Raw genomic sequence first — 25,138 nt, forward strand, 5'->3', positions numbered from 1 at the left:
AAATGGTTATGATTTAATAGTCTGTTTCTGTTTTTTTTCAGCAGCTTTTTGGTTGTTTTGTAGCTACCTGTGGCTGTTTTTCCATCAGCTTTTAAGCCACCAAACATGGATGACAGGTTTTGTAGCAACCCATGGCTGTTTTTATATGCAGCTCTTTAGCCATCAATATGTGCTTTCTGGAGACCCATCACTGTTTTTCCGGCTTTTTAGCCACCAAACGTGGGTGTTTTGTGGCGACTCATTACTGTTTTTCCAACAGATTTTTGGGCATCAAGTGTGGGTGATTCGTGCCACCAAAATTGGGTATTTTAAGCTAAAACATGACATTTTCCTAACAATAACCCATTAGTTTATGTGCCTAAACTTAGCTTCAAGTTAACCACAGCATTGTTGGAACATTAAGTTTCAATAAATCTGCTATATAATAACGCGCAAATGTAACATATCTGTGGTTTGCAGAAACATACAATGCCAACATTTTCTCTGGCGATTGGGTTGCCATTTGTATTTGAAACAGTTAAATTATTTCTCCCCAGCTGTTTTGTTACCACGTCATCATCTCCTTCTATGTGCAACATGTCACCTTGACCAGCTCAAAGGGGAAACGCTCATGAAAGATGCGGTTGATTTTCGCTCCACCGGAAAGCTCCACTGTGTCCACCTGGTCTCCTGAGCCCTCGATCCTTTTCTCAAAATCCACTGAGAACTGCTGCACCATCCTGAAATAATGATGAAATAAATATGCTAAATAAAAGACCAGCTTCTGACATCTAAAATTAAAGCTTCTGAGCAATAGGTGCCTGTGAAAGAATGTATTTCTATCTTTGGCGGTTAGATATTTTTCAGGATACTTCATTTTATGAACTAAATCTAATGTAAAAGCTCTTGTGAGAAAAATGGGGCACTGACTGCAACAGCTGCTTGGTTTTGCGAGATGGGTCATCAGGTCGGTATCCCCGGTATTCCTCAGCCTCCTTGTCTAAAGCCAACAGCTGGGACTGCAGCTTGCTGCGGAAAGCTGGCAGGGTGTCCCGGATGTGGTTGGTCAATTGCTGTGGAGACACAAAGCAGGAAAATGAAACAACTTATAATCACACAGGAGCATCAATTGATAGATTATTTTATTGGCATTTTGGCTGTACAGTGATTTAACCATTAAGACTGTACATTTCACTGTAATTGTAGAATATGTGACATTCATAGCGTAAAAATGCAGAGAAAATGTGGAATGCCTGTCTGAGTGAAACTATAAATTATTAGGAGCTGAACTAGAAAGATTGAACACATTTCCCACCTACTGACAGTCTTGTAGCACCCACACTGATGTGCCGTACAATGGAAGTGAAAAAAAAAAAAACAAGGCCGCCCTCTTATTAATTATGTAAAGTGCTTTGTGGGAATGCAACGGGAGTAAATCTATGATCACCTCGTTGAGCACTTTCTGCAGTCGTGGGGTGCCCATTTTATCAGCCATGTGCCTGTATGATGAGTGTGAAAAGAAGAACTTCCTCTCAGCCTCCAAAGCTGCCTTGATATCTTTCTTTCCATCAATGTCCTTCTGACTGCGATTCACCACTCCAATATAACCTGCGAATAAATAAACAAAGACACAAATTGAGAGAAACAATGAATCGCAATCCCAGGAGATAAATAAGCAGTGGAGGTGAAAGAAGGTAGAACAAGGACAGTTATTGGACGCTGTGATTAAGAAAGCAGGTTAGAGAATCTGAGAGTGAACAGTTACAAGAGAAAGAGTGAGTACAAGAGCCGAAGTGAATCTGGCTGGCACACACACCTCTTCGCAGCGGCAGCAACTTGTTCTCCAGAACATCTCGGGCATCTGTGCCCTCGTCCATCAAATCCAGTTTGGTGATTACTCCAATAGTTCTCAAACCTACAAAAGGAGTCAAAAAGAGGGGGGAAGGATGTGACAGAAATTTAGAAATGCTTTTTGAATGTTTAAAGGAGATATATGCCACATTCAGAGCACATCTATCAGTCTGAGTTCGGATTGTCTGTGCATGGCTTTCAACATGGAAGTTGATGACCTGGCAGCTAACAGCTAACGGTTGCAACAATGCTGACAAAGCTAATGGTGTTAACACTCTTTTCCACAGTGAGTCTGTATTTTTTTCTTCTATTATTATGGGTCCTTTAAAAGTCATGGAAAAGTTTTTAAATGTGTAGGAACCCTGCGAATGGAGCTGTATTAAGCCTCATTCCCACTGCACATTAAGGCAAACTCGTCTGCTGCATGGCTGCAGCGTCCTGTTCACGGGTCTCCTATTGGCAGCTGGAAAGTAGTCTATAGCCAATTTTAGCAGGTTTACTCGTGTTTGAAAAACCCACCTGCATGCCCTAGTTGTAGTGGGAAAGGGTTATCATATTTATCAGTCTGTTAGCTAATTTGTTTTCCTGTGGCACACTGCATATGGTATGTCTGAAATCTTACGCCTCGAGGAGGTTCTCATAGGAATTAATAGACCTCCGTTTGACTAGCATACATGACTGAAGGGTTATAGGTGTCATGCTTTTCTATATCTTTTCATAGTAAATGGTTGATTGCTGCTATATTTAGGTTCTGAATGCCCCATAACGCTGGTTTCACACTGGATGTTTAAGCATCCTGATATGTTAATTGCCACACGGCACCGCACGTCAGCAGTCGCCTGTTCATTCACACCAGGAGCGCAATTCTCTGTGCTGGTCAGCAGTGATTCTCCTTCTCTGCTCCTTTCTTATCACACAGAGAGCTCTGCCCCTGTCTCTCTGTCACTGCTTGCTTGTGTGTCTCTGGTTGTGTATCTGTGTCTGTGTGTCTGAGTGTGTGTGTGCATTTCTGTGTGCCTGTCTGTCTCTTTGTGTCTGCCCCCTCCCTCTGTGTTTAGACACAACTGACAAGCATTGTGGGAGCACTGGATGCATATTTTATCATTATCGCGGTCACATCATGTATATCACATGTAATATATCCTTTATGTTGTTCATAATTGAGTATTTAGTGCTGCAGATCGTCAGCCTGCCACAGAGCTCGGGGCCATGGCACATCAAGCGTGAACAGTCTGACTGCTCAACACGGGTGCCGAAAGCAAGAAGCCGAAGTTCCATGTCCAACATACGGCTCTTTTAGGGGATCCATTTTCATAATCTTTTGGGTTCACTAAAAATACAACACATGCCATGCAGTGTTTCTTAAATGTCAGTGTTTTCTGTTTTCTCTCAATGCAAATTCTTTTTTTTTTTTGAACAGCTGTTCCAGCAAAATGAGGACTTTGAAGATGTCCTGCTTTTCCTCTCCTTTATTCAGTCCCTCTTCTCCACTTCTTTCTTCTTCTTTATTTAATTCTGCTATGTCATCCTAAGCATCTTTGACTGTTAGCATCCCATCTCTCCCTGTTCCCTTCTGTATACTTTCACCTCACTCTCCTGGTCTGGTATTATTCTTCCCTTGCACAAGGTCACTTTGTCCAAGTCCTCCTATTCCCAGCTAATTTGTCCTCCTCTCCTGTGTCTCCCTCTCCTGTCTGAAGGTCAGACTCTTTGAACATTCAATTAAGCTGATTCCTTTCTTACCCTTCCTCAGTATCCCACTTCCAGCATCTTTTTTCTTTAGCATCACCTCATATGTGTTTCCTTAACTCCACCTATCTCTTTTTGATTTTCTTCCTCCTCTCTCTCCTTACTTCTCCTCATTTATCTTTTAATGTCCTCCTTATCCTCCATTTTCCCCTTCTCTCAGCCCCTCCTTTCTAATAATAACATGACACTTGATCGATCCCTGCAGGGAACTTCTGTTTCCCAATTCAGAGAGGTCAGAGAACAAGGTCAGACACTGAGCATCGTCCCTGGCTGCAGCTGATGGAGACTCCATGTCTTGTTCAGGTTGTTCTCACTAACCACGAGTCCACCTTTCTCTTACTACGTCTCTCCTACCGCCTTCTTTACTCTCATTATCCTTTAAATGCGGCCGCCTTACCCTGTGGATCAACGTCCTTTGCCAGTTTAAGAGCGTCAGAGTTGGCCAAGTCAGTGTTGGCGGGAGTGACGGCCAGGATCAAGCAGCTCTCTCTGGTGATGAACTGCATGATCATTTCCCTGATCTGCTGCTCGATGTCCACGGGCTGATCTCCGACCGGCACCTTAGTGATCCCCGGCAGGTCGATGAGAGTCAGGTTCAGCACTGCACAGACAGAATGCAATAAAGTAACTGTGCCTATATGAATTTTCTGTGGCCCTATTGTTATTGAAAGGGGATCTTCATTACTTCCTTTATGTTGTTATTTTAGCTGAGATGATCCCCTGTAATTTGAACTTTGCCCCCTACAGCAAGAAAAATAGAAAAACTATGAAGCTGAAGCTTTTAGCTGTTTGCCCAAAATATCTTTATATTAATATCATGCAGTCAATTATAAACTAATAATGGAACTGCAGGATTTGGTTGCACTAGCCTTTTGTAAACTTTTTATCAAATCTGGGTCTTTTCTAAGATCCTGGCAACCACTGACTAGTTTCAAACTAGTCATTAGGCTACAGTCTGCTTGCACCTATGACTAAATATCCTAGTTTGTGTCAATATTAGTGATGAGTTTTAGTGGGACAAGCTATGTTATGAACCTAGTTCACTAACCATTCATTGTAAATATAGGTATCGTTTAGCTGTTTTTTTCAGCTAGTATTAAAGCAGATTAGCAGGACTATGGTAACGTAAACTTAAGCAACATTTGTCTATTTAAGATAACGGCGTTGGCATAACGTTTTAAAGTTCGAGGTTATTAAAATCTGCCCAGTTTAAACAGCATGTTGATCTAGTTTAGTCAGATATGTTGACCATATTAGTTACCTTTTCTTCTCTTCGCTAATAAACAGGTTAGCTTAGCTAGCATGTTTCCTCAGTGGGTTCCATTAGCCAGGCACCACATCAGTTAGCTAAACCTGGCAGCAGGTTAGTGTGAATATAAAGTAACAAAAAAAAAAAAAAGACCAGACCAGCACATATTTCCCAAAATGTTTAGGCCCTGCCCCTTTCTGGCTGATAGAAATCCATAGATCTGATTGATGTCAGGGCAATCTGACGTGTGTTTGGATTTTAAAATGTTTGTATGAATGATAAAATAATATAATATAAAATGAATTAATGTGTTAAACAAACATTTGTTTTATATCAAATGCCAAAGGGGTCATTTAAAAGTTTGTTTTTTCGCCTTCACCAGTCAGGTTTTCATTAAAAAACCTGCACACAGAATGGCGCAATTTATTGCAATGCGCTGTCAGATAAGTACAGTACACCATGTAGCGTTCTATGCATCTGGCATTTATGAAATACCCCCATAAAGTGTGTACTGTTACTACACTTATATTTCACCTTTATGCATTTTTATCACAGAGCTGGAGAGACATAGAACGCCATTTAGCATAAGGCACTTATTAAACAGCACATTACAATAAATTCCACTGATCTTTATTCTGTACTTCTACGAAAACACAGAGGTGAAGGCAAAAAAGGGCATTAAATGACCCCTTTTGAGTTTGATATGTTTTATAGATAAATCTAATAATTGTTTTGAGACCTTGTTTGCACCTGAGCGTTTGCAATACCTTAAACAGTTAAGGTTGATCACCACCATGCTCCGTTCAGTCTTCCAAATCCAAATGGCTCAATGGCCCAACACAGCGGCCAGATATTGCTAATCCAGAAATATCCACATATTTGATTGAATCATTAGGTTTTATTCTGCTACATTTTGTCTGTAAATAACCAACCTGTGAACAGCCAGCTCATTGATCTACAGGCTAAGATTTAGGTGCAGACAACAGTCTGAGCCGCTGTGCTGTATAACTGAACTGCAGCAGCCTCCTACTCGAGCTATCTGTCACTAACTGCCACCAGCATCATTTAGCCATTTACAGCAATGACAGTGAATATTCACTTATCTTATCTTATGTGCCTCAGATCTAAGTGTGAAAACCTAAACCTGCTACACAGCAGCATTTTCCTGTTTTTATCTTTATGCGACAATGTGTTTCTCTCTCGCAAAAGGGGGTGCAGCCTTGGTGATGACATATGTTACAGTTTGTATGATGAAATTTGTTTTAATTCACTGATGCGTAAATCTCCATTTGATAATCACTTAACCACACTTGCCAACATTTGCTTTTACTCACAGCTGGTGTAACCACCCCCTGGATCAAAATTGCCAAAAATACTGTAGAAATCATTAGAAAGCTACGAAACTCATTCATTCATATATATATATATATATATATATATATATATATATATATATATATATATATATATATATATATATATATATATTTATACATCTGATTGGTGGGGTTTTTCATCAATAGGATAAAATCCTTTCCAGTTCTTAGTTTAATATGTTGAAGCATTTAAGGTCATATTTCTCTTAGCATTTCAGTATGTAATTCCAATGTCCTTGGATATTTAGTGTACATGCTGTCAGTTTTCAACTAGAAAACATAAAAAATATGAGCTAATTCCAAACCATTTATGTTAGTAGAGGAATAAAGATGGTAGAAAGCTCAATTAATTAGTCCAGGAATCTGAATTCACTTCATTTCAAGGTTTTGGTTATAAAAGACCGCATTCACCTAACAAGGACATCAGTATAATGTATGCGTAACCCATATTTAGCCATATTAATAAGGAGCTGTTTGACTGCCTCCTTTTAACCCCTTTAACAACATAAAAGTTTATTCATAATAATTTTGCTGGCTGAACCTATTCTTTGTTTCTCATGACCAAGTTTTTAACATTTTCTGCCCAGCTAATAATACAAAGGGCTTAAGGTTTATGACACACACTCACAGCTTGCACGCTTGATTTAAAAAGTGTCATCATGTGCTGTTAATTGACAGTAAAAGAAAGGTCTAGCATCATACCGTGAGGAGAGTAAACCCGCAGGTTGATGGGGACCGGAGATATGCCTTTGTTGGCCCCCGTGACACGGTCTGTCTCCGCCTCGATTTCTTGGCGAACCTCATCGAAGTCTGTGAACTTCTTCCCTTTGCAATGAAGGAATTCAGCCCATTCTGAGAGGATGAAGAATATATAGCAGGGATTAGAGGAGGCTGTGCTGCATGTGTCTTAGAGAAAAATAATGCCAGTGTGAGAAGGAAAAAAGCCAGGAGGAAAAAAACAGCACAATTTAACAAGGGGAGAGGGGGAGGCAGCATTTGTATGTGTGTATGTGCATGCTAGCATGTGTGGGTGTGTAAGTGTGCCCACCTGCAGTGGCGCTGATAAGCTGCAGGACCAGGGGCCTGCGGGTGACAATACCAGATCCACGGGGCAGAAAGTCCCTGAGAAAAGACAGTCAATCATAATTCATTACATCACATCGCAGCCAATGAAAACATTTATCAAAGACTCTTGGGGTCTTAATGATATCTTCATCTTGAGGCTTTCTTTCTTTGAACTCTTGAAGGGCAAATGTATTATAATTATAGCATGCCAGCTACTATAGACCCTTGAACATCACTAATATGGTACACTGCACATTGATTCAATAAATGAAGTGAAATAGGGGCCGCACCTCCTGTACTTTCAGTTCCTGCTGCTGCAACTAAGTGCTCCGACAGCACAGAACAATCTGACCTGATAAACAACAGGTCGAAATGAAGAGCTGCTTCACTGACAAGGAGCTCTCTCATTTAAAAACGATGACTTTGCCATTTCCTGAGGGGTTCCACACCAACTTGTTTTATGTGTGTGAGCGTGTACGTATGAGCACGCCAAACACCTGACAGCCATCACAACCATCTCCTAGGATAAAGGTCTGTTCCGTAAAAACCTTATTAGCACATATCGACCCTCGGAGCTCCCTCAAGTGGGATGGGTTTAAAAAAAAGACGAGCCCACTACTTGTCCATTCAGCGCTGTGCTTAGCCAGTTTCTAGACAGATGGACCATTACTCAGCATCACGACTCTCAATGAAGGATGGAACAGGACAAAATCAATGCATCCATCTGGGAATGCACACATGCATGCTAAAACGACACAAGAAAGAACCGGTTTGGTCACACTGAAGGCAATCTTGCTAATGCAGCTTTGCACTTGCACAGATTTGGGGGACTTGTAAGCAACAGATTGAAAAAAAACAGTGGTCGAAATTGAAGCAAAAGAGGCCGAGACTTTCTGATTTTTAGTCCCTATGATAAGTCAAGTTCCCAAAACACTGCATCTTACATTTCCCATAACACAATTCAATAGCACCCTTCATTTTAATTTCCCACATTGTAAAAAAACCCCCAGCTATTTCCATTAATAATTATAAAGCAGGTGTAGGTGCTATGTAAATACTGTGAACGTTTCAAAATGCTCAGTCCATAGAGAGCACAGTCTGTATTAAGAAACTGTGCCTTTAAATGATTAATCAGGACATAGGTCAGTCAGTCATTTTCTGTAACCGCTTGTCCTCGTAAGGGTCGCGGGGGGGCTGGAGCCAATCCCAGCTGTCATCGGGCGGAAGGCGGGGTACACCCTGGACAGTTGCAGGGCCGACACAGGGCCGACACATATAGACGAACGACCATACACACTCACAACCACACCTAAGGGCAATTTAGAGTCATCAATTAACCTGAGCTGCATGTCTTTGGACCGTGGGAGGAAGCCGGAGACCCCGGAGAGAACCCACGCGGACACGGGGAGAACATGCAAACTCCACACAGAAGGGCCCCGCTCGGACCGACCCCTGTTCCAACCGGGATTCGAACCAGGGACCCTCTTGCTGTGAGGCAACAGTGCTAACCACAAAGCCACCGTGCCGCAGGACATAGGTGAATTTGTGATTTCACAATTCTTCTATATAAAGGCAGAAATTGACGATGCAGTGACGTTACAGTCATATCCTGGTTAAAATGAGGGTGCAGAGACTCTGAGAGCGCAGATGTAAACAACCCAAAAACACTGACCAATCAGAGAAGATGAGATGGGGCCTTATTTTTGGACAGGCCTTTTGAGGCAGCATTTTAGACAGAGGGTGACTACAGATATATAGTTAGGCAGACAATATTAAAAAAATATATGCGTTTTTTGAACATTAACGAATGTAAACATGTTTTAGTAGAAAACCCAAATCCAAGTATGAACCCGAAAATGACATATGGGACCTTTAAACATACCAAACTCAAACAAACTCAATGCCAGAATTTAAATTATATTACATTAAATTATATTATATTATATTCATAAGACATTTTTTTTCGTCAAATATTTGTTGTCTAATTCAAGTAACTCTGATGACATCATAAGTAACAGTATCATCAGCTCCCTCCAGAGCAACAGATAACATTAAACAGCTGGATTCACAGGCTGAGTATTGTTCTCCATGGTAACTATACTGACCTTCACATGTGAAATCATTGGAGTGACTCTTTAATTTGCTACATGTTATATCGACTGGTACAGATACTGCATTGCAAAAGAAACACTACTGTAAATGAACCAATTTAGAGAGTTAACTTTTTGAAAAATTCTGAAATTATGAAATGCATTTTCTCTATGACAGAATAGTGCCATATTACTGAGAAGGAAACAAATAAGCTTCTTGAAGCAAACAAAACACATCACATAGTAGCTGTGGGGCAGTTTTTGTGAGACATGGCCATGTTTCCTACCCAACTTTTAACAATGGAAGTGATGAACAGTACCACACTCTTGGTTGGGAATGGCTTGATACTTACATTAAAAGAAAATCAATTCATCTGCTCATAATATGTTTGTTGAGAGTAACCAAAATCCAGGGCGAGATACTGAATATTCATGTGATTTCAGGAGTGGTTGCTGACATGTACAGTAGGAAGGTGTTTTAAAATGCATCAATGTGTCTCTACAATCTGCATTCACAAAATGAGACTGTAATTTTTTTTTTTAAAAGAACAGTGTGTAAGATTAAGGCCCTATCCAAAGCCAGTGTTTGGTTTGTCTGTTCTGGGCTACTGTAGAAACATAGCGGTGCAACATAGCTGGGTCCATGGATGAAGACTCGCTACCAATGTAAATAAAAATGAAAAAAGGTAATGAAAACACAAAGATTCTTATTTTCAGGCGATTATACACTAAAGAAAAATATGTATTACATTATATTATATTCCATTTTGGCTAATATATCCCCCTAAATCCTGGACCTTTAAGGGGTCACTGGCATATTAATGCCTTCCAAAGGATGCTTGGGAACTGTACAGATATTTCTAGGACTGTGAAGGACTGCAGTTGCTGCTGATTGGGCTGAACTCCCCATGGTGCTGCTGTAACCCAAATACTGCTCCCCTTCTCTGCCAGTAGCCACAAGACAGTGTTGTGTGTTTGAAAAAATATACACTGCACAGAACATAACTCATCACAAGGTGCAGCAGCAGTGACTTAAAGCTTGGGGGAGAGATTGTTTGAACTCTGCACAGAGAGATTGGCCCCATAGGCCTCTTATGTCATCCTCAAGGTTAACCGGAGCAGGGATTATCCTATTTCTGGTGGTCAACTTTACCTGCCTACAAAGTTCTCCAGCACGGAGCTCTTCCCTGCACTCTGCCCGCCTACTACAGCGATCTGCGGCAGGTCCAGGTTGCAGGCCTGGCCGATGGAGCTGAAGGCATCCTGCAGCTTGTTGACCAGCGGGATCAGGTCCTCCATGCCACGGTTTCCCATGGTGCCTTTAGACGGATGGACTCAGGATCAGCGAATGGAAGTGAGAGAGAGAGAGGAGGAAGAGGAGGAGGAGGTGGTGGAGGAGGAGGAGGGGGGATGTGGCGCTGCTATATTAGTCCAGGATACCGCGGTGCTTGTTGATGTAGTGAAGTCATCTAGCCGCGCATTGCCCCGAGCCAAGCGAGGGTCGGACCGACTGTGGAAGCAAGAGGAGAGAGAGAGGTGCAGAAAAGAGATATGAACAGACAGGGACAGACACAGGGGCGTAAATATAGACAGTGCAGGCAGTGTGGTTGCACTGGGGCCCATGAGGTGAGGGGGAGGGTGGGGGGGCTCCAACAATATGTTGAATAGAAAATGAGAATACTAAAACAAGCTTCCTCATAGTAATAACGCTATATTCAAAAGACCACCATTAAATAAGTACAGTAAGTCTTTGCTATAATTGCCCTCAAAAAGCAACTCTAACTCTGTCATTGTTTTCTTTTTGTTTTTTGTAAAATAGTCATTAGAAATCTATAACAAAATATGATACATATTCTTCATACACAACACAAGCAAACAATGGAATTAAACAAATAATTTCTTGTTTTGTATGGCATTTTTACAGATTTTGCCATACAGATATGCAGTGATGATTGCTGGGTAATATGCACGTTGGTGTCCAATGTCAAGTCGCTATTTGATCATGTGACGAAACGATATGTGCACAATAGCGTGCACTAGGGCCCATCATAATAGTGTGCACCAGGGCCCGTCGCAACTACCTTACGCCACTGTACAGACAATTGCGCAGTTGCTTACCACAACCACCATAACCTCTCTCCCTCTCTCTCTCTCTCTGCACTCACACAAACACACACATAGCGAGCAGCACGAAGCATTTTGAAGGGCATTTGGTGCGTGGGGCTCCATAGGCTCCATATGAACAGACCAATGCGCTCCAGGCTCCAAAAATCACACACGAATGACGCGTAATTAAAGCAAAACAATGCATCATTCGCTGCAATCACAAGCACGCTGATATACAATATAAAATAGCGTCTTGTGAATACATGATGGTGATAACTGTGTTGTTGTGAGCTTACCCCGCCTCAGGATTCCCTTTTCAGCGTCCGATGGTCCCGGTCGCTGTCCGGTGCTGAAACGACGCGCAGATCAGGCAGCAAAGACAAGTGACAAGACCCCGGACGATTATACAAGCGCCACCTGCTACATCGGCTTGATGTCAATTTCCTGTGCATTTAATTGTGCTCGTCTGTGAGCTTCGTTCCGGTCGGTTGAATGTCAGAGCGGTGTCATCCCGAACACAAATTCGCCTTTGACAGATTAATCATTTTTCCCCCTCTCTCCTCTCGGTGTAATTGCGAAGCTGCGCCTCGCTCTTTACAGCAAAGCGACGCGGCGGAGGACCAATGACAGCCGCGGGATTGGAGACGAAGCCAGAGGAGCGCGGCCTCTCATTGGCTGTCCAGGTACAGGTTAGGCCTACCTGAGCCCGCCTCCTGTTTACATCCGTGCCATTTGTGCCGCTGTGAGTCATGCGGCACGGCTGCGCATCGCTGCAACAGAAGAGGTGGATGCGCTCCTTCAGATCCCTGCAGTAGGAGCAGAAAGCAGCTGTCGTAAATCGCATACACTACCATTTCATACATAGTGCAGGCATTTTATGTCGCCTTTTGCTTTGCGCATATTCAAACACTGCTGTGATGAGCCGCATCCGTTGTGATTTTGACACCATCGGCACACGTTTGAAAACATAAAGGATTTGCTCGTGGACATTTAAAAAATAAATAAATAAATAAATAAAATAGTGTGATGTTGGGTCCCAGATTGTCACTGCAGGCCGAGGCTGGTGGAGGCGGTCATGTGGAAAGGACGCTGCCATTCTTCCTTCACCTCTCGCAGGACAACCTGTGTCTGATAACAAGTGTCTCTCCTCCGCTGGATGTGAAAATCGCCATAATTAGTTGATCTGTGAGGAGATATCTAATCAGCTTTTCAGGCCTCTCTGCATAGAGCTTGAAAAGATGTGCAATATGTACCGAGGACATAACAGGCAGACTCTGTGCGACCCCCTCCGTCTGCCTGTGACAGTCAAATCTGATCGATTTAGTCAGTATTTGCCCTTTTCATTATGGTCAGGCCTCTGGAGATGGCTCTATATCATGCTGTAGTGAGCTGGACGAACACTGGGTGGCAGTAAAGACCTAACCACTGTTGCTCTGCATTTGGGGGCCCATATGCTACTATCTGCTATAATCTGCAGTGGTTATCTGCCATTATTTGAGGAAAAAACATTTTAGATCAGAATCCCTCCAAAAATATTGAGGGAATATAGTTATGTAAACACACTTTAAAGTTCAATGAAATCACAATCATGGGGGGGGGGTTACAAATTGTAAGCACTTACCTCAATCAATTTTTGGTAACATTAATGTTTGATTAATTTTTATTTTAAAAAATCCATAAAAAAAAATAATTTCAAACAACACTAAATGCATTTTTGTTCTCAAAGATCGCAGCAACATATATACTGTGATAGCCCTGCAAAGCCTATCGACTGATAAATTAAATGTCACATGTTCAATTAAATTCTTAATGACTGATTAGTCGAATAATTGCAATCAATCATCCCAAGAAATAACTCAAGTAACAATAAAAAAGTGCCTTTAATGACATTACCCTTGCAGCTCAAAGAGCTTAACAAGAGCAACACACCAATAACACACGTATTTAAAAACAGGATACATAAGGAGCGAAAACACAACAATACTATAATCCTAAAGAGATTTTCAAAAGGAAAATACTAATTATAAATCCACTTAATAATGAGAAACACAATTTTAAGATATAACTAGAATTATAGCCTTGTGATTGTATGCCTCCACACACCAGTAAAGTTGCGCTTATATTTTATATGCCTGATGCTTCACACACATTTTTCAACCTGGCAGCACAGTAGATCTATGCAGTCAAAATGGTTTCAAGGTGGCCACCCAAGATAAGAGTCACCAATTCAGTATCTGACCAAATGTCTCCCCTTTGGTTTCTGACTTACAACATTAAGTAATGGTCAGTAAAGTGTTTTTGCAAAACATTATGATGTCACAGTAAAGTTGGCCTTTGTCATCAATTAGTCTTAACTAGCATATGAATTCCTGAGTCATGGCCAAAAACATGTTTTGTGAGGTAACAATGACCTCGACCTTTGACCAGCGACTCTATTCAGTTAATTCTTGAGTCCAAGTGGACTTTTGTGCCAAATTTGAGGAAATTCCCTTGATGCCTTCTTGAGATATGCATTCACAAGAATGAGTCAGATGCAAGGTCACAGTGACCTTGATCTTTTATCTTTGAGTACCAAATTCTAATCAGGTCATACTTGATTCAAAGTGGACATTTGTGCCAAATTTAATGAAATTCCCTCAAGGCATTCTTTAGATATTGTGTACACGATACCGGGACAGACCAGGTCACAGTGACCTTGACCTTTTCCCTATAACCACCAAAATATTTGAGTTCATTCTTGAGTCCAATTGGATGTTTGTGCCAAATTTTAAGAAATTCCCTCAAGGCATTCTTTAAATATCGTATTCATGAGATGGGACTGGAGGACAGCCTTAAGCATGATGCCTCTGGTCACAGCCATCGCGGAGGCATTAAAATTTTATAAGACGAGTATGAGAAATATAACAGAAATATAAAATGGTACCAATTATATTATAAAAAGGTAGAATTTTAATGTAAAAGCAAGAAGATATTGTCTTATTTGTAAAAATAAAACCTTTGGTGCATAACCACAGAGAGCTGCTACACCATACCTTTTGTAATTCATTTTTCATAAATTGAGCAAGCCAGCGCTAATTGATCTCAGGGAGTGGTTTGGGACATATTATTTGCAATCGGACAGATATGAAGGTGCTATGCATTTAGGGCCTTAAACAAGTAAAACATTTTTTTTAAAAATCAATCCTTAATGCTACAGGTAGCCAGTGTAATGACATTAGTCCTGTTCTTGTTTCTGTTTTTTTGTGTGTTAAATTTCCTGCTGTTGCACTTTGAGCCAGTTGCAACCCATCAGTGTTTTTGTGGGGTGTAATCTTGTATGGAGTGCATTAGAGTAGTCTGAGTGAGAAAATACAAAGGCGTGTGTCAGCTTTTAAGCATCTTCAAAAAAGAGGTAGTGTCTAACTTGTGATATTTCTTAAATGATAAAAAGCAATCTTTGTAACATTATTGGGCCTGTGTAAATGCTGCGAAGTGTCTGGTGGTCGTCATATTTCAGAAATTTTAGAAAACAGAAGAGGAAGTAACCAAATCTGTCATTAGAATATTATAAAGAGTTATACTGATGTAAAAACTGTCTGACTGGACTGCTCAACCCCTGACCTTACCGGACAGAGACAAGATGCCTGAGCAGAAGTATCCAGTAACTCTCTCTGACTGAACCATCCCCTTCATCACACGCCAAAGATCCTGTTTCCTGAGGTATCTGGGGTAACAGGAGAGTTGGTTTTCAAGTCAGTTTTTAAAGCTTAAAAATATAAGTGGGCTTTTTTTTAGACAGGGACCTGGGAGTCAACGGTGACATGTCCACCTGCAGCAGGGACACAATGTTAAAATGAGGCCCAGGATGATTCAAGGGTCTCAGAGCTGGATGTGCTCTCAAAGTCATTCCAGGAATTATTTATTATGTTTAATTTTCAGGGGGGTTAGATATACTAGCGACGCCTACACTTCTATTTGAAAGTATCTCAAAGTCAAGCAGCTGGTTGCATTTAATGAGACGATCACTCCTGTAACAGACTAGTTTGGAAGTTGACAGAAGTGATACAGCTCAGAATGATATGGTATCTGATGCTGCATATTATATATGAAAGTAGAGGACAATGTCCTATATGTAATATGGTCTACAGCAGCATTTCAATCAATTTCTATACTATACAGCAGGTTTACTCAACTTGCTTTTTCCGGGGGCCACTTTGCAAAATGGCATGAGGCCAATTAATACACAAACATTATTAAATCTGGAGTAACCTTTCTAAAAATGACCTATTGTTACCAGACTTGCCCCAAACTCAAGGTATATTGGTTGATTATTCTGGGGTAAATACGCAAGATTTTGAAAATAAATACTGAACTTGATCCAGTGTCTTTCCCCCTAGGCCTCCCCAGTAACTGTATTGTCAGTCCACATCAGAAAAAAAAAACTTAACATCTTGATTTTCTGTGCAAGGAAGAACATGTTACTCTGCTGGACATCTGATAAGGCCCATGGACTTTCGGGTTGGTGTAATCTAATCATAAAGTACATTTCACTGGACTTTCTAACATGTATAATACATTCTAAAATAGTTATAAAACATGGTGACCCTTTTTGCAATATGTCAATGTAAACCTGTCTGCTATATAAATAAGAGCCTTTGTATAGGATATATTGGTGAGAACTATTTTATTAGAAGTGCTAGGAGGGTATAATATAATTTATAATATAAATAATAATAATAATAATAATAATAATAATAATATAATATAAATTTGTATTGATTTTTTATGTCCTTTTATGCTGAGCAGCACTGTTTGTGTGTATGTGTGTGTTTTATACTTTAATGTTTGCAATGTTGTGTTTCGAACATTAAAACAAAAAATAAATTAAAAAATCATATAATATAATAAAAATAACTTTTTCTTATATTTGCTGAAACTGTAGCTACATCCACACAGATGCGCATGATACAGAAACTAATCAGAGCGGAGGAGTCTCTAACACAGCTGTCAGTCAGGTTAGTCATTGTTTGTGAACTGCAGTCACAAACAATGAAGAAAAGTATCAAGATTCTGTTCTCAAATGTTTTCAGAGACATATCTGAATGTACTGTTTAGCTGTAAAAGGATGTTTGCTCCGGCCAGTCTGTGGTGCTGAGTTTTCGACTCCACTCTTTCCAACACGGTGCCTTTGGTCACAAACTTTCTCAATTCACAGCTAAACAAATACTGAAAAATGTTCTACTCCTGCACCATTAAACACGTGCTGACAGGAAACATCACTGCCTGGCATGGAAACAGCATTGAACAGAACCCCAAGGCCCTGCAAAGAGTTCTTTATTCAGCTGAACATACTATAGGCGCTGCTTTACCCTTCATAAAGGATGTTTATACCAGACGCTGCGAGAAAAAGGCCAGGAGAATCATTGAAGATCCCAACCAACCAAATAACAGCCCTTTTCTTCCTGTTGAATTTAACTGAATTACTTTTGTTTGCGTGTGGTAATACCATCTGAAGCTACAAGGAAGAGGAGAACATGAGCTGTAATAAGGAGAGGAGCTGTAATAATTAATGTATAACTACAGATATAATAATTAGCTCCCTGTCAACAGTTAAGGTGATCCTTTAGTGGCACTCTCTTTTTGATATAAAAGCTCTACCTTGATGCTTTTTCATGCACTCTGTCAACTTATTTACATTAAAAGTACAAAAAAAATCCCAGTGTAAATCAGTTAATTTCACTGTGAATTGGAAAATGGTTGCCGGGCCACCTCGCACTCTCTCCTGCCGGGCAGATTAACGTTAACAACGTATCTGCATTGTATCTGGGTTGTTGGGTGTAGTTCGGTAGATAAGAAAGTAGCGCCTGCATGAAACTGCTCACAACAAGGTCTGTGAATTATTCTAAGTAACCCGGACATGATTTCTGGAAGGAGATATTGCTGTTGAGTTTTTCAAAAGTATTGTTTTATAAAAGTATAGTTTTGGTGCTTTGAGCACTACAAGCAAAGTGCCATCTGGTTCCATAATATCGAAGAGAAGGCAGACTATTCTACGGCCGATATCTCCAACACTCGGCAACTCACACCGAAAAATCCTAGATTGATAGATAGTAATACAGGTAAGAGAAAAAAATATGTATTTTGATTTGGTGGTGAAATGTCCCTTTAATGTTATAGGTTTTTTTTGGTTCTGATTGGCATACATTTGCATCTGCAATGCGGACACAAATGCATAAGATTTAGGCCTCACTTCAAACTCAATTACTGCAATTGGTCAATGGCTCTTGACGTCAGATAGCAACACACTGAGGCTCCCTGAAGCACCCCGAGCTGAAACATTTTTTAACGCTTCAAGCAGCTGCTGTAGTATACGGAGCAAGAAATTCCAAAACAAACACCTGACTTTGTGAAAATAAAAGTCAATCGAATTATTTATAATCACATCGTAGTGTGCTAATATGTGAAGCATGCTATGTTAGTGACGTATGTCATGTGACATTACATAAGTTATTAACAAATGTACTTATTTTAAGCTAAACTGTGATGTTTTTTCCCATAATCTAACCACATATTTTTGTTGCCTGAAATTAAGAAAGTGAACCTAAAAACTATTTTTTTCCCCCTATATTCTAAGTTTATTTAGACAGGGACTGCGTGCATTTAATGAGCAGAAACTGCACATTTTATGTGAAAACGGAAGTTTATTTTGAAAAGACACACGTGTAGGTCCGCTCATCAAGCCTCAACAAGTTGGGAGTGAGAACGTGTTGTTGTCTCATGTAGCTCTAAAAACATGCACATGACTTACCGGGTTTCCGTGTGTGTTTGTGATTGCAAATAAATTCTTTCAGAGTTTATGTCCTTTCCATGAGGCGCTTCTATTACTTTTGTCTACATTGGCCCATGTCCAGAACAGTAAATCCAGCAGTATAAACAGATGTATAGCACGCTGTAGGTTTCATCAGGAGGAAGGGTTGGAAATGTTAAATATGAATATCCACTAAATGAAATACAAGACATTGTGCTTTAGTGTGTGTATGTTTGTCATTGTACGTGTGTTTTTGAGACAGATGGTGGAAAACAAATTATTGGCATCAGCTCAAAGGGAGGACGGGGAGAGTAGTTATCAACATGTTGGTCTCTACGCGCCACCCCATCATCGCCCTGAATCATCCATTACCCATGCTTCATTGCAGCGTAGCGTTTGGACAGGACGATGCCGTCTGCTCACCACTAAATGACCTTGCTGTGTCCAGTCTGACTCTGAGCGGTACCAGGACACGAGCTGCTGTTTGCAAATAAGGTCATTGTTTCTTTATAGCAAAGCCCAGACAGTCCTGCAGACACAGCCGTTGAATTTGATACAGCCTTAGATTTCAATCTGCTTAAAAAGAAGGAATTCACTTGACCTTGCCCTTTCTTCCTTTTTCTTAAAACAAGATTACAAAGCCAGTGAGACAAGCCGAGAAATAAGCGAACAGTTTGAGATGAAAAGAGAGCAGTGTTTGACTTGTGCACGGCTGCAAACTATTCATAGCTCAAATGTTTGAGGGACATTTTTTAATGAAAAGGCATTTCTCTTTATTTTCCTCTTTTCAGCTAATTTGGTGTGCCAAATCTCAGCTTGACTTGCACCACAGCGGAGTGGCCCTGCTGTTTAACTGTCATCAATGGGGGAAAACCAGTGGCCCCATTACGTAATGCACACCTTCTCCTTACTGCACAGCACACAGATGGAACGACAGTTTGTACAGTAGGAAAAGAGGAATTTACTGACACTGGTGAATGTACACATTAGAGCCCGAGGAATCCCGTAAACCCATACTTATAAAAACAACATGCCTGGAGGGTGATGCTTGGACAAATATTACTGGAATTATAATGAGCAGGAAGTCCATGATTTTTACACTGTGTATTTAGATGACGAAATGTCCCAGAAGACAGACAAGGACATTAGCTAAGGACAGTTTACAAGGCAATGCCTCAGAATATAAAATATTAATTTTCTCAGCCAAATATCAATTATGTTTGCTATCTTTTCTGCCTCTAAGCCAAATAGTCATTACTAGTCATGCTTTTAACACAGCTCTCTGAATTAAGATCATCATTAGTCCACCACTGTTGTCCAAACTAACAACTTATACTGTCCTAGGGGCAATGGTAGGCAGATTTTGTTACCTTTGGACAGAGCCATGCTAGCTGTTTTCTCGTTTCCGGTCTTTATGCAAAACTAAGCTTACTAAACCATCTAGTAGTTGTAGCTTCATCTCCTCATCTAACTTACACTGAGAGAGTGAATAAACGATTCTCGAGCTACTCCTTTAAGAATGACATATTTCTGAACATCCTATCAATTCAAACTGATTCCCGTTTTATAACAGCCCAGTGATCTCTGCTTAAGACTTACTGTCTCCAACATCAACAACCTGGAAATACAAGGTGGTGATGATACCAATCCACGAGACTTTTAAAGGTCCAGTGTGTAGGATATTGGCAAAAATGGAATATAATATAATAATAGGTACCCTCTTGTAGTGTATAATCACCTAAAAAATAAGAATCGTTGTGTTTTCTTTACCTTAGAATGGGATGTTTATATCAATTGACAACCTCAAAAGCTGAAAAAATTAAGCGAATGTGGAAGTATCAAAAACTACAGTTCCCTGAATGGCCACTTGAGGCTGACTCCAAAACAGAGTCAATCCCAAAAGACCCCCATGTTAAAATGGCCAACTCTACAGCAGAAATTAACATATTTACAGCCTGGTACAAAAAGTCTCTAGCTAATTTCAACAATCATTACAACTGTACGAGGGGGGTGGGTGGATAACTCACCCTTTTACATTTTATTATGGCCCAAAGTTAAACGCATTTAAGGGCAGGGCCATTTGACTGGCTGTCTGTGAGGCTTCGCTACAGTGCCAGATCCACTCATCACTCCGACATCTCGCTCAAATATGGTCACTTCTGGCTCCAAAAACACCAACATAGTGTTGGCTGAAATGCTGAGCTCGAGGCTTCAAAACAAGAGTTTAGACAGCGTGTGGTTTATATGTAATTACAGAGTGGGTCCTGGTAAATGCATCTGCCACATGCAAGTGCTTTAATCTCAGTTTTTACCTGTTGTAATCACTGGGTCTATTTGTTTTGGAGAGCAAGAGACCCTGGTGGATAAATTGGCTCTGATTCAAAACCTCCTGAATGCTTTGATCAGAAATTAAGTGAGCATACATTAGCTGGTGCTGGTCTGCGAAGAGCCAAACAGTGCAGGAGAAACACTGATTTGTTACAGTTTAAATCACCTGATCCGTTTGTTTTAGAGAGGAAAAGACCTCTGCGGATAATTCAGCTGGTAAAAACCTCCTTAATAATGAACACTGTAGGAATCCTAACCAGGAGAAGTTTCAGCTGGTTGCTATCTGCAATCCTTACCACTAGATGCCACTAAATCCCCCAAAATCTTAGCCACATCCCTTCCTGTGAGGCAGATGACTCCTTGGACAGAGTGTTTCACAGGTTGCATCACTGCTGTGTTACGTCAGTTGCGTCTTATTTGTTTGTGTGTGCGACTGTGTTTTCAAAAAAGACACTGGTGCCACGTCTGTGTCAGTAATGAGAACCTCTGGTGTTAACACCTGTATTGAGTCGTCAAAGACCGAACAACACCCACTGTGCTGCTGTGAGGCTGTGGTTTCGTGTGTGTGGGCGTGTGACCCACTGTGATTATACCCTCACAGTCGTAGTAGACGGCACGCCATTTTTAGTGCTTTTCACACTTTTTCAACACTTCCATCTGACCCCCTGTGAGCACTATGGAAATATAAACACTGGTTTTCATTGTACGTCATCGATTGCTCGCTATGAGTTGAGCACAATGACTCGTTTGAGCTTCGGTAGCTTACATCACAACATGTGCAAAGCCTGCCTCCATCTTTTTCCCCATTGTGTCTCATAAAGTTCAGCTCAGACTCAAACTCTGGCTGAGCACTGTCGTAAAAATGTCACCTACACATTGAGGTAGCAGGTTATGTTCAAGCTGAACGCTCAATGCTTCATGTCTAAATGACATTTCAAATCAACAAGTCAGACTGGCACCCATGTAAATGCCCGTTATGAAACACTTCGCACCTGTAATTGCAAGTATGGCCAGCCAATGATTGTTCTGCGAAATTTGTTATTCCTCGGCCGACGGAAAACTTATGTCGTCAATGTCTCAGTGAGAGGAGTGGCACGTCATCTACCAAGCCCACTTTCCTGCCCTATGAAATCCCTTCTGCCTGATGTCCTCTGAATCCCTGATCAGACGAAAACAACTCTGACGGTGAGCTTTTCATTCTCCTCGTGTCTGTCCTGATTCAGCAGTCACACTGTTTCTCTCATCTCTTTTGTATTTCTTCTGTGATGTCGATCCCCCCTCCTCCATCTTTCTGTTGCATAATATCGTGTAATTCATATTCAAATAAATGCGGCAGTAAAATATCCCTTCAGAACAAAATATCGGAAAACCTAAACTGCCAAGAATCCTGGAAATGTACTCTGAAAGGCTTTTTGAAATGACTGCCAAAATAACTATGATGTCAACAGTGTCTTTCTCATTTTTCCATCTTATTATTTTATTCATTTCCTATTCATCTTTTTTTTTCCATTAGCTAACAGCTGAAAACGTGTTATTTATCTGAGAAATGAATGCTACAGTCTAGAGGCTGTTTGTGAGAACCATGCTATGTATTTTTAAGACAGTGGTTCTAAATATGAAGAGCAGGGTCACCACCTAGACTAGAGAGATAAGATAGAAAAGTAATCTTTTACACAAAAATATTTTTTCTGTTTTCTTACTTCTCTTTAATTTTCACACCTTTCTCAGGTAATACAGTGTACTCTAACCTTTTTTGGCCTCTAAATATCAATTTAATGTTAAGTGCTCCTTAATTGCTGGAGTCTCCCTCCACTCAATAATGTCTTTATCCTCTGTTTGGGTAAAGTGTATAAAATAATGAATAAGCCACGTATAATGTTTTTATTTAATGGAACAATCTACCCATAAAAACCTTAGTGTGAAATTAATTTTTGGTTTTGAATATCCACTGAAAATGGCAATTAGCTCTGATGAAAACCAAGCTGATACTAAATCTGTTACGATCAGACAGCGTGTAATAAAGCTACTTCGAAAAAAGGTCAAATTTAATATTTAAAGGAATCCTACATGCTAGAAATCTCACTGTACTGTATGTGAACGCAGCTACAGTACAGGGACAACCCGATCAACCACAATCACCACTGGTTTTGTTCTTTGTTGATCTCTAACAGTGCTCTACGTGATGAAAAAGTCAGCTCATAGATTTTGTCACTTTAGAAACACTGATATAATACATATGAAACATGCAAAGGTAAAGTCTTTGTGGTTTGTAACATTTTCTTCTGGCCACTGGGCTGTAACATGGAAGTCCATTATTTTAGAAACCTGAGAGAAGTATTGCATCCAAAGCGCTATAACGCTGTATTCTCAGCTCAAGCTGTACATGTTGAGCATTTCAGCAGACAAACACTGAGTCCAGCTCACAGTAGAGCTACTTTAGCTCCCTGGGGAAGAGGCTGTGTGCACATTACGATCCCCTGTTCTCTTTTCACTGGTTGTCAGAGTCGTTATGTTACATAAGAAAAACACACCTCAGTGGTAAAAACTTTGTGGAATACTGGTGACTTTCCACCGGCCATAAAACAGACAGGTTAACTGCAGCAGTTTGATCTTGTGGAACCAAACACAGATGTGCACTTTTAGCTGTTTTTTAAGGTGAAACTGGTTCACTGCTACTGGTATTTATAAGAAATATTTTGTCACAGAAGGCAGTCACGGCATGTTAATTAAGGAAAAAGACAAATTGAAAAGACTGGAGAAAAACTGAGAGGAAGGGCTACTAGTTCACAACTTTACCCCCCAAGAGACCAGAATGTTTTCTTTGCACACTTACAATGCAGACACTTGCGTTGGACTCCAGCGGAGATGTTTTTGCTTTTTGCCCGCTCTGTCCATCACCAAGTCCCAGACGTATCACGCAGAGTCAGTTGGAACACAGGTGGACCCCATGCCTCCTGTAAACAGAGAAAGGAAAGCCGGAGGAGATGGTTTTTATTATAAAAACGGTTTAGTTTCCACTATAATGTGTCCTGTCAAATAAAAATCCATGGCTTTTATGATCAGCTTTTCAAGCCCTGTCTTAAAGCATGCTAGCAGAATGGCTTTAGGGGTTAACAATGTCTGTCCATCTGTTTGTTGGTTGGACAATCGGTTCACTACTTCAGTCTAGACTGAAATAAATCAACAACTGCTGGATGAGATGCTATGAAATTTCATACAGAAATGCATAGTCTCCAGAACATGAAGCCTACTGACTCTGTGTTGATCTGCAGACTTCCCCTATAGCGCCACCATGAGGTCGGCATGATAGATTTTTAATAAGGTGTCTCAACAACCATTAGATCACTGGAATCCAATTTGGTGCATATATCCATGGTGTCCAGAGAATGAATCCTAATGACCAGTAATGTTGCAATGTACCATCTTGTGTCCCTGATGCACTGAAATCTGAAAGGATGCAATAAACTCGCTATCAATGTGTCCATTGACACATCCATGTTGAAATTGACAAGTATTTATCATGTCACAGAAACTGCTGGATGTTGTTATCATTCTGCAGGTAATGTGTCGTTGGTTTTGTTCGGGTTTTCTGCACAGATCTGACACCTGCCTGCCGCTTGCTCTCATTCACGGCTCTCTGAGACATAAGCGGTGTCTGTGGGCCCCTGCCCGTCCTCTCTTGATCCATGTCTCTCTCATGCTTCTTTAGAGTTTTCTTTTTATTAAGTCAGTTTGCTTTCTTTCCCTTTCCTTCCTCTCTTTGCTTTATTTTTTGGAACTTGATATTGATTTTTTAGGGAAATACATGACTGTTTACAACAGTCACCACTCAGCTCTGACTGAGTTTTGAGATGAATCTTTATGCTGACTGAACCATTTCGCATCTCGAAGGGGTGAGAGGGGCCTCATAGAGCTTCCACTATTTTTTTATATAAGGTTCAGTCTTTCAACCAAACTAAACTAAACTTTTCACTCCAGACTTTTTGCTAGGTAATTAGTCCTACCTTTCCTCTCATTACAGCACCTCTGGTCACAGGGACCACTGGTGGACAATAACCATATATTTTTAGGTTCATGAAATGTACCTCAATTGATGAATAAGAAGGATATCATTACAGACACTCCTGTTATCTTACACTGAATAACCACTGAAGGCCTTCTCCTTAGCATTTACAGGATTCAAACAGCTGTTCTCAGAGCTGTCACAGATACACTCCTGGGCATCTCAATCAGTTAGGAACCTCTTTCCAAATCAAAAATGACTCGACCGCAGCCATTCCTATGCAGACTGTCAGTGTATCCTCATATGCCAGACATCCTGCCCAGTTATGAAAAAGAGAGATGGGCATTAGTGTGCTCTCAGGTCCTCTAAAGGACCATGTTGACTTGCTGTTGAGCCTGTTTGCCTGTTTGAAACAGTGGCTTCAGATTCCTGGGCTCCCACACACTCACCCTGGAGCCCAAATTTCACCTGGTACGCAGATAATAAACTGAGTTTACAGTTAATCACGTGGTGCTTTAATAGTGAAACTATCAGGAAGTAAACAGCTCTGCAGCT

At 40.6% G+C, this 25,138-nt stretch overlaps 1 protein-coding gene across 1 annotated transcript in view; it reads right to left on the reverse strand.

The window, feature by feature from the left end:
• dnm3b (dynamin 3b) overlaps positions 1–12,068 on the reverse strand; it is a 28,671-nt gene extending 16,603 nt beyond the window's left edge. The window contains exons 1-9 of the mRNA XM_042497342.2: positions 11,762–12,068; positions 10,513–10,869; positions 7,253–7,326; positions 6,907–7,056; positions 3,977–4,180; positions 1,796–1,894; positions 1,427–1,587; positions 910–1,052; positions 584–719 (exon numbers count right to left, since the gene is read on the reverse strand). Of these exons, the coding sequence (XP_042353276.2) occupies positions 584–719; positions 910–1,052; positions 1,427–1,587; positions 1,796–1,894; positions 3,977–4,180; positions 6,907–7,056; positions 7,253–7,326; positions 10,513–10,673 (1,128 nt within the window). The 5' untranslated portion in view covers positions 10,674–10,869; positions 11,762–12,068. The remainder of the gene's footprint in view (positions 1–583; positions 720–909; positions 1,053–1,426; positions 1,588–1,795; positions 1,895–3,976; positions 4,181–6,906; positions 7,057–7,252; positions 7,327–10,512; positions 10,870–11,761) is intronic.
• Positions 12,069–25,138: the final 13,070 nt, after the last annotated feature.

Source organism: Plectropomus leopardus, chromosome 12, assembly GCF_026936395.1.
Source record: "Plectropomus leopardus strain MGB_pleo_1.0 chromosome 12, ASM2693639v1, whole genome shotgun sequence".
NCBI classification, from domain to species: domain Eukaryota; kingdom Metazoa; phylum Chordata; class Actinopteri; order Perciformes; family Serranidae; genus Plectropomus; species Plectropomus leopardus.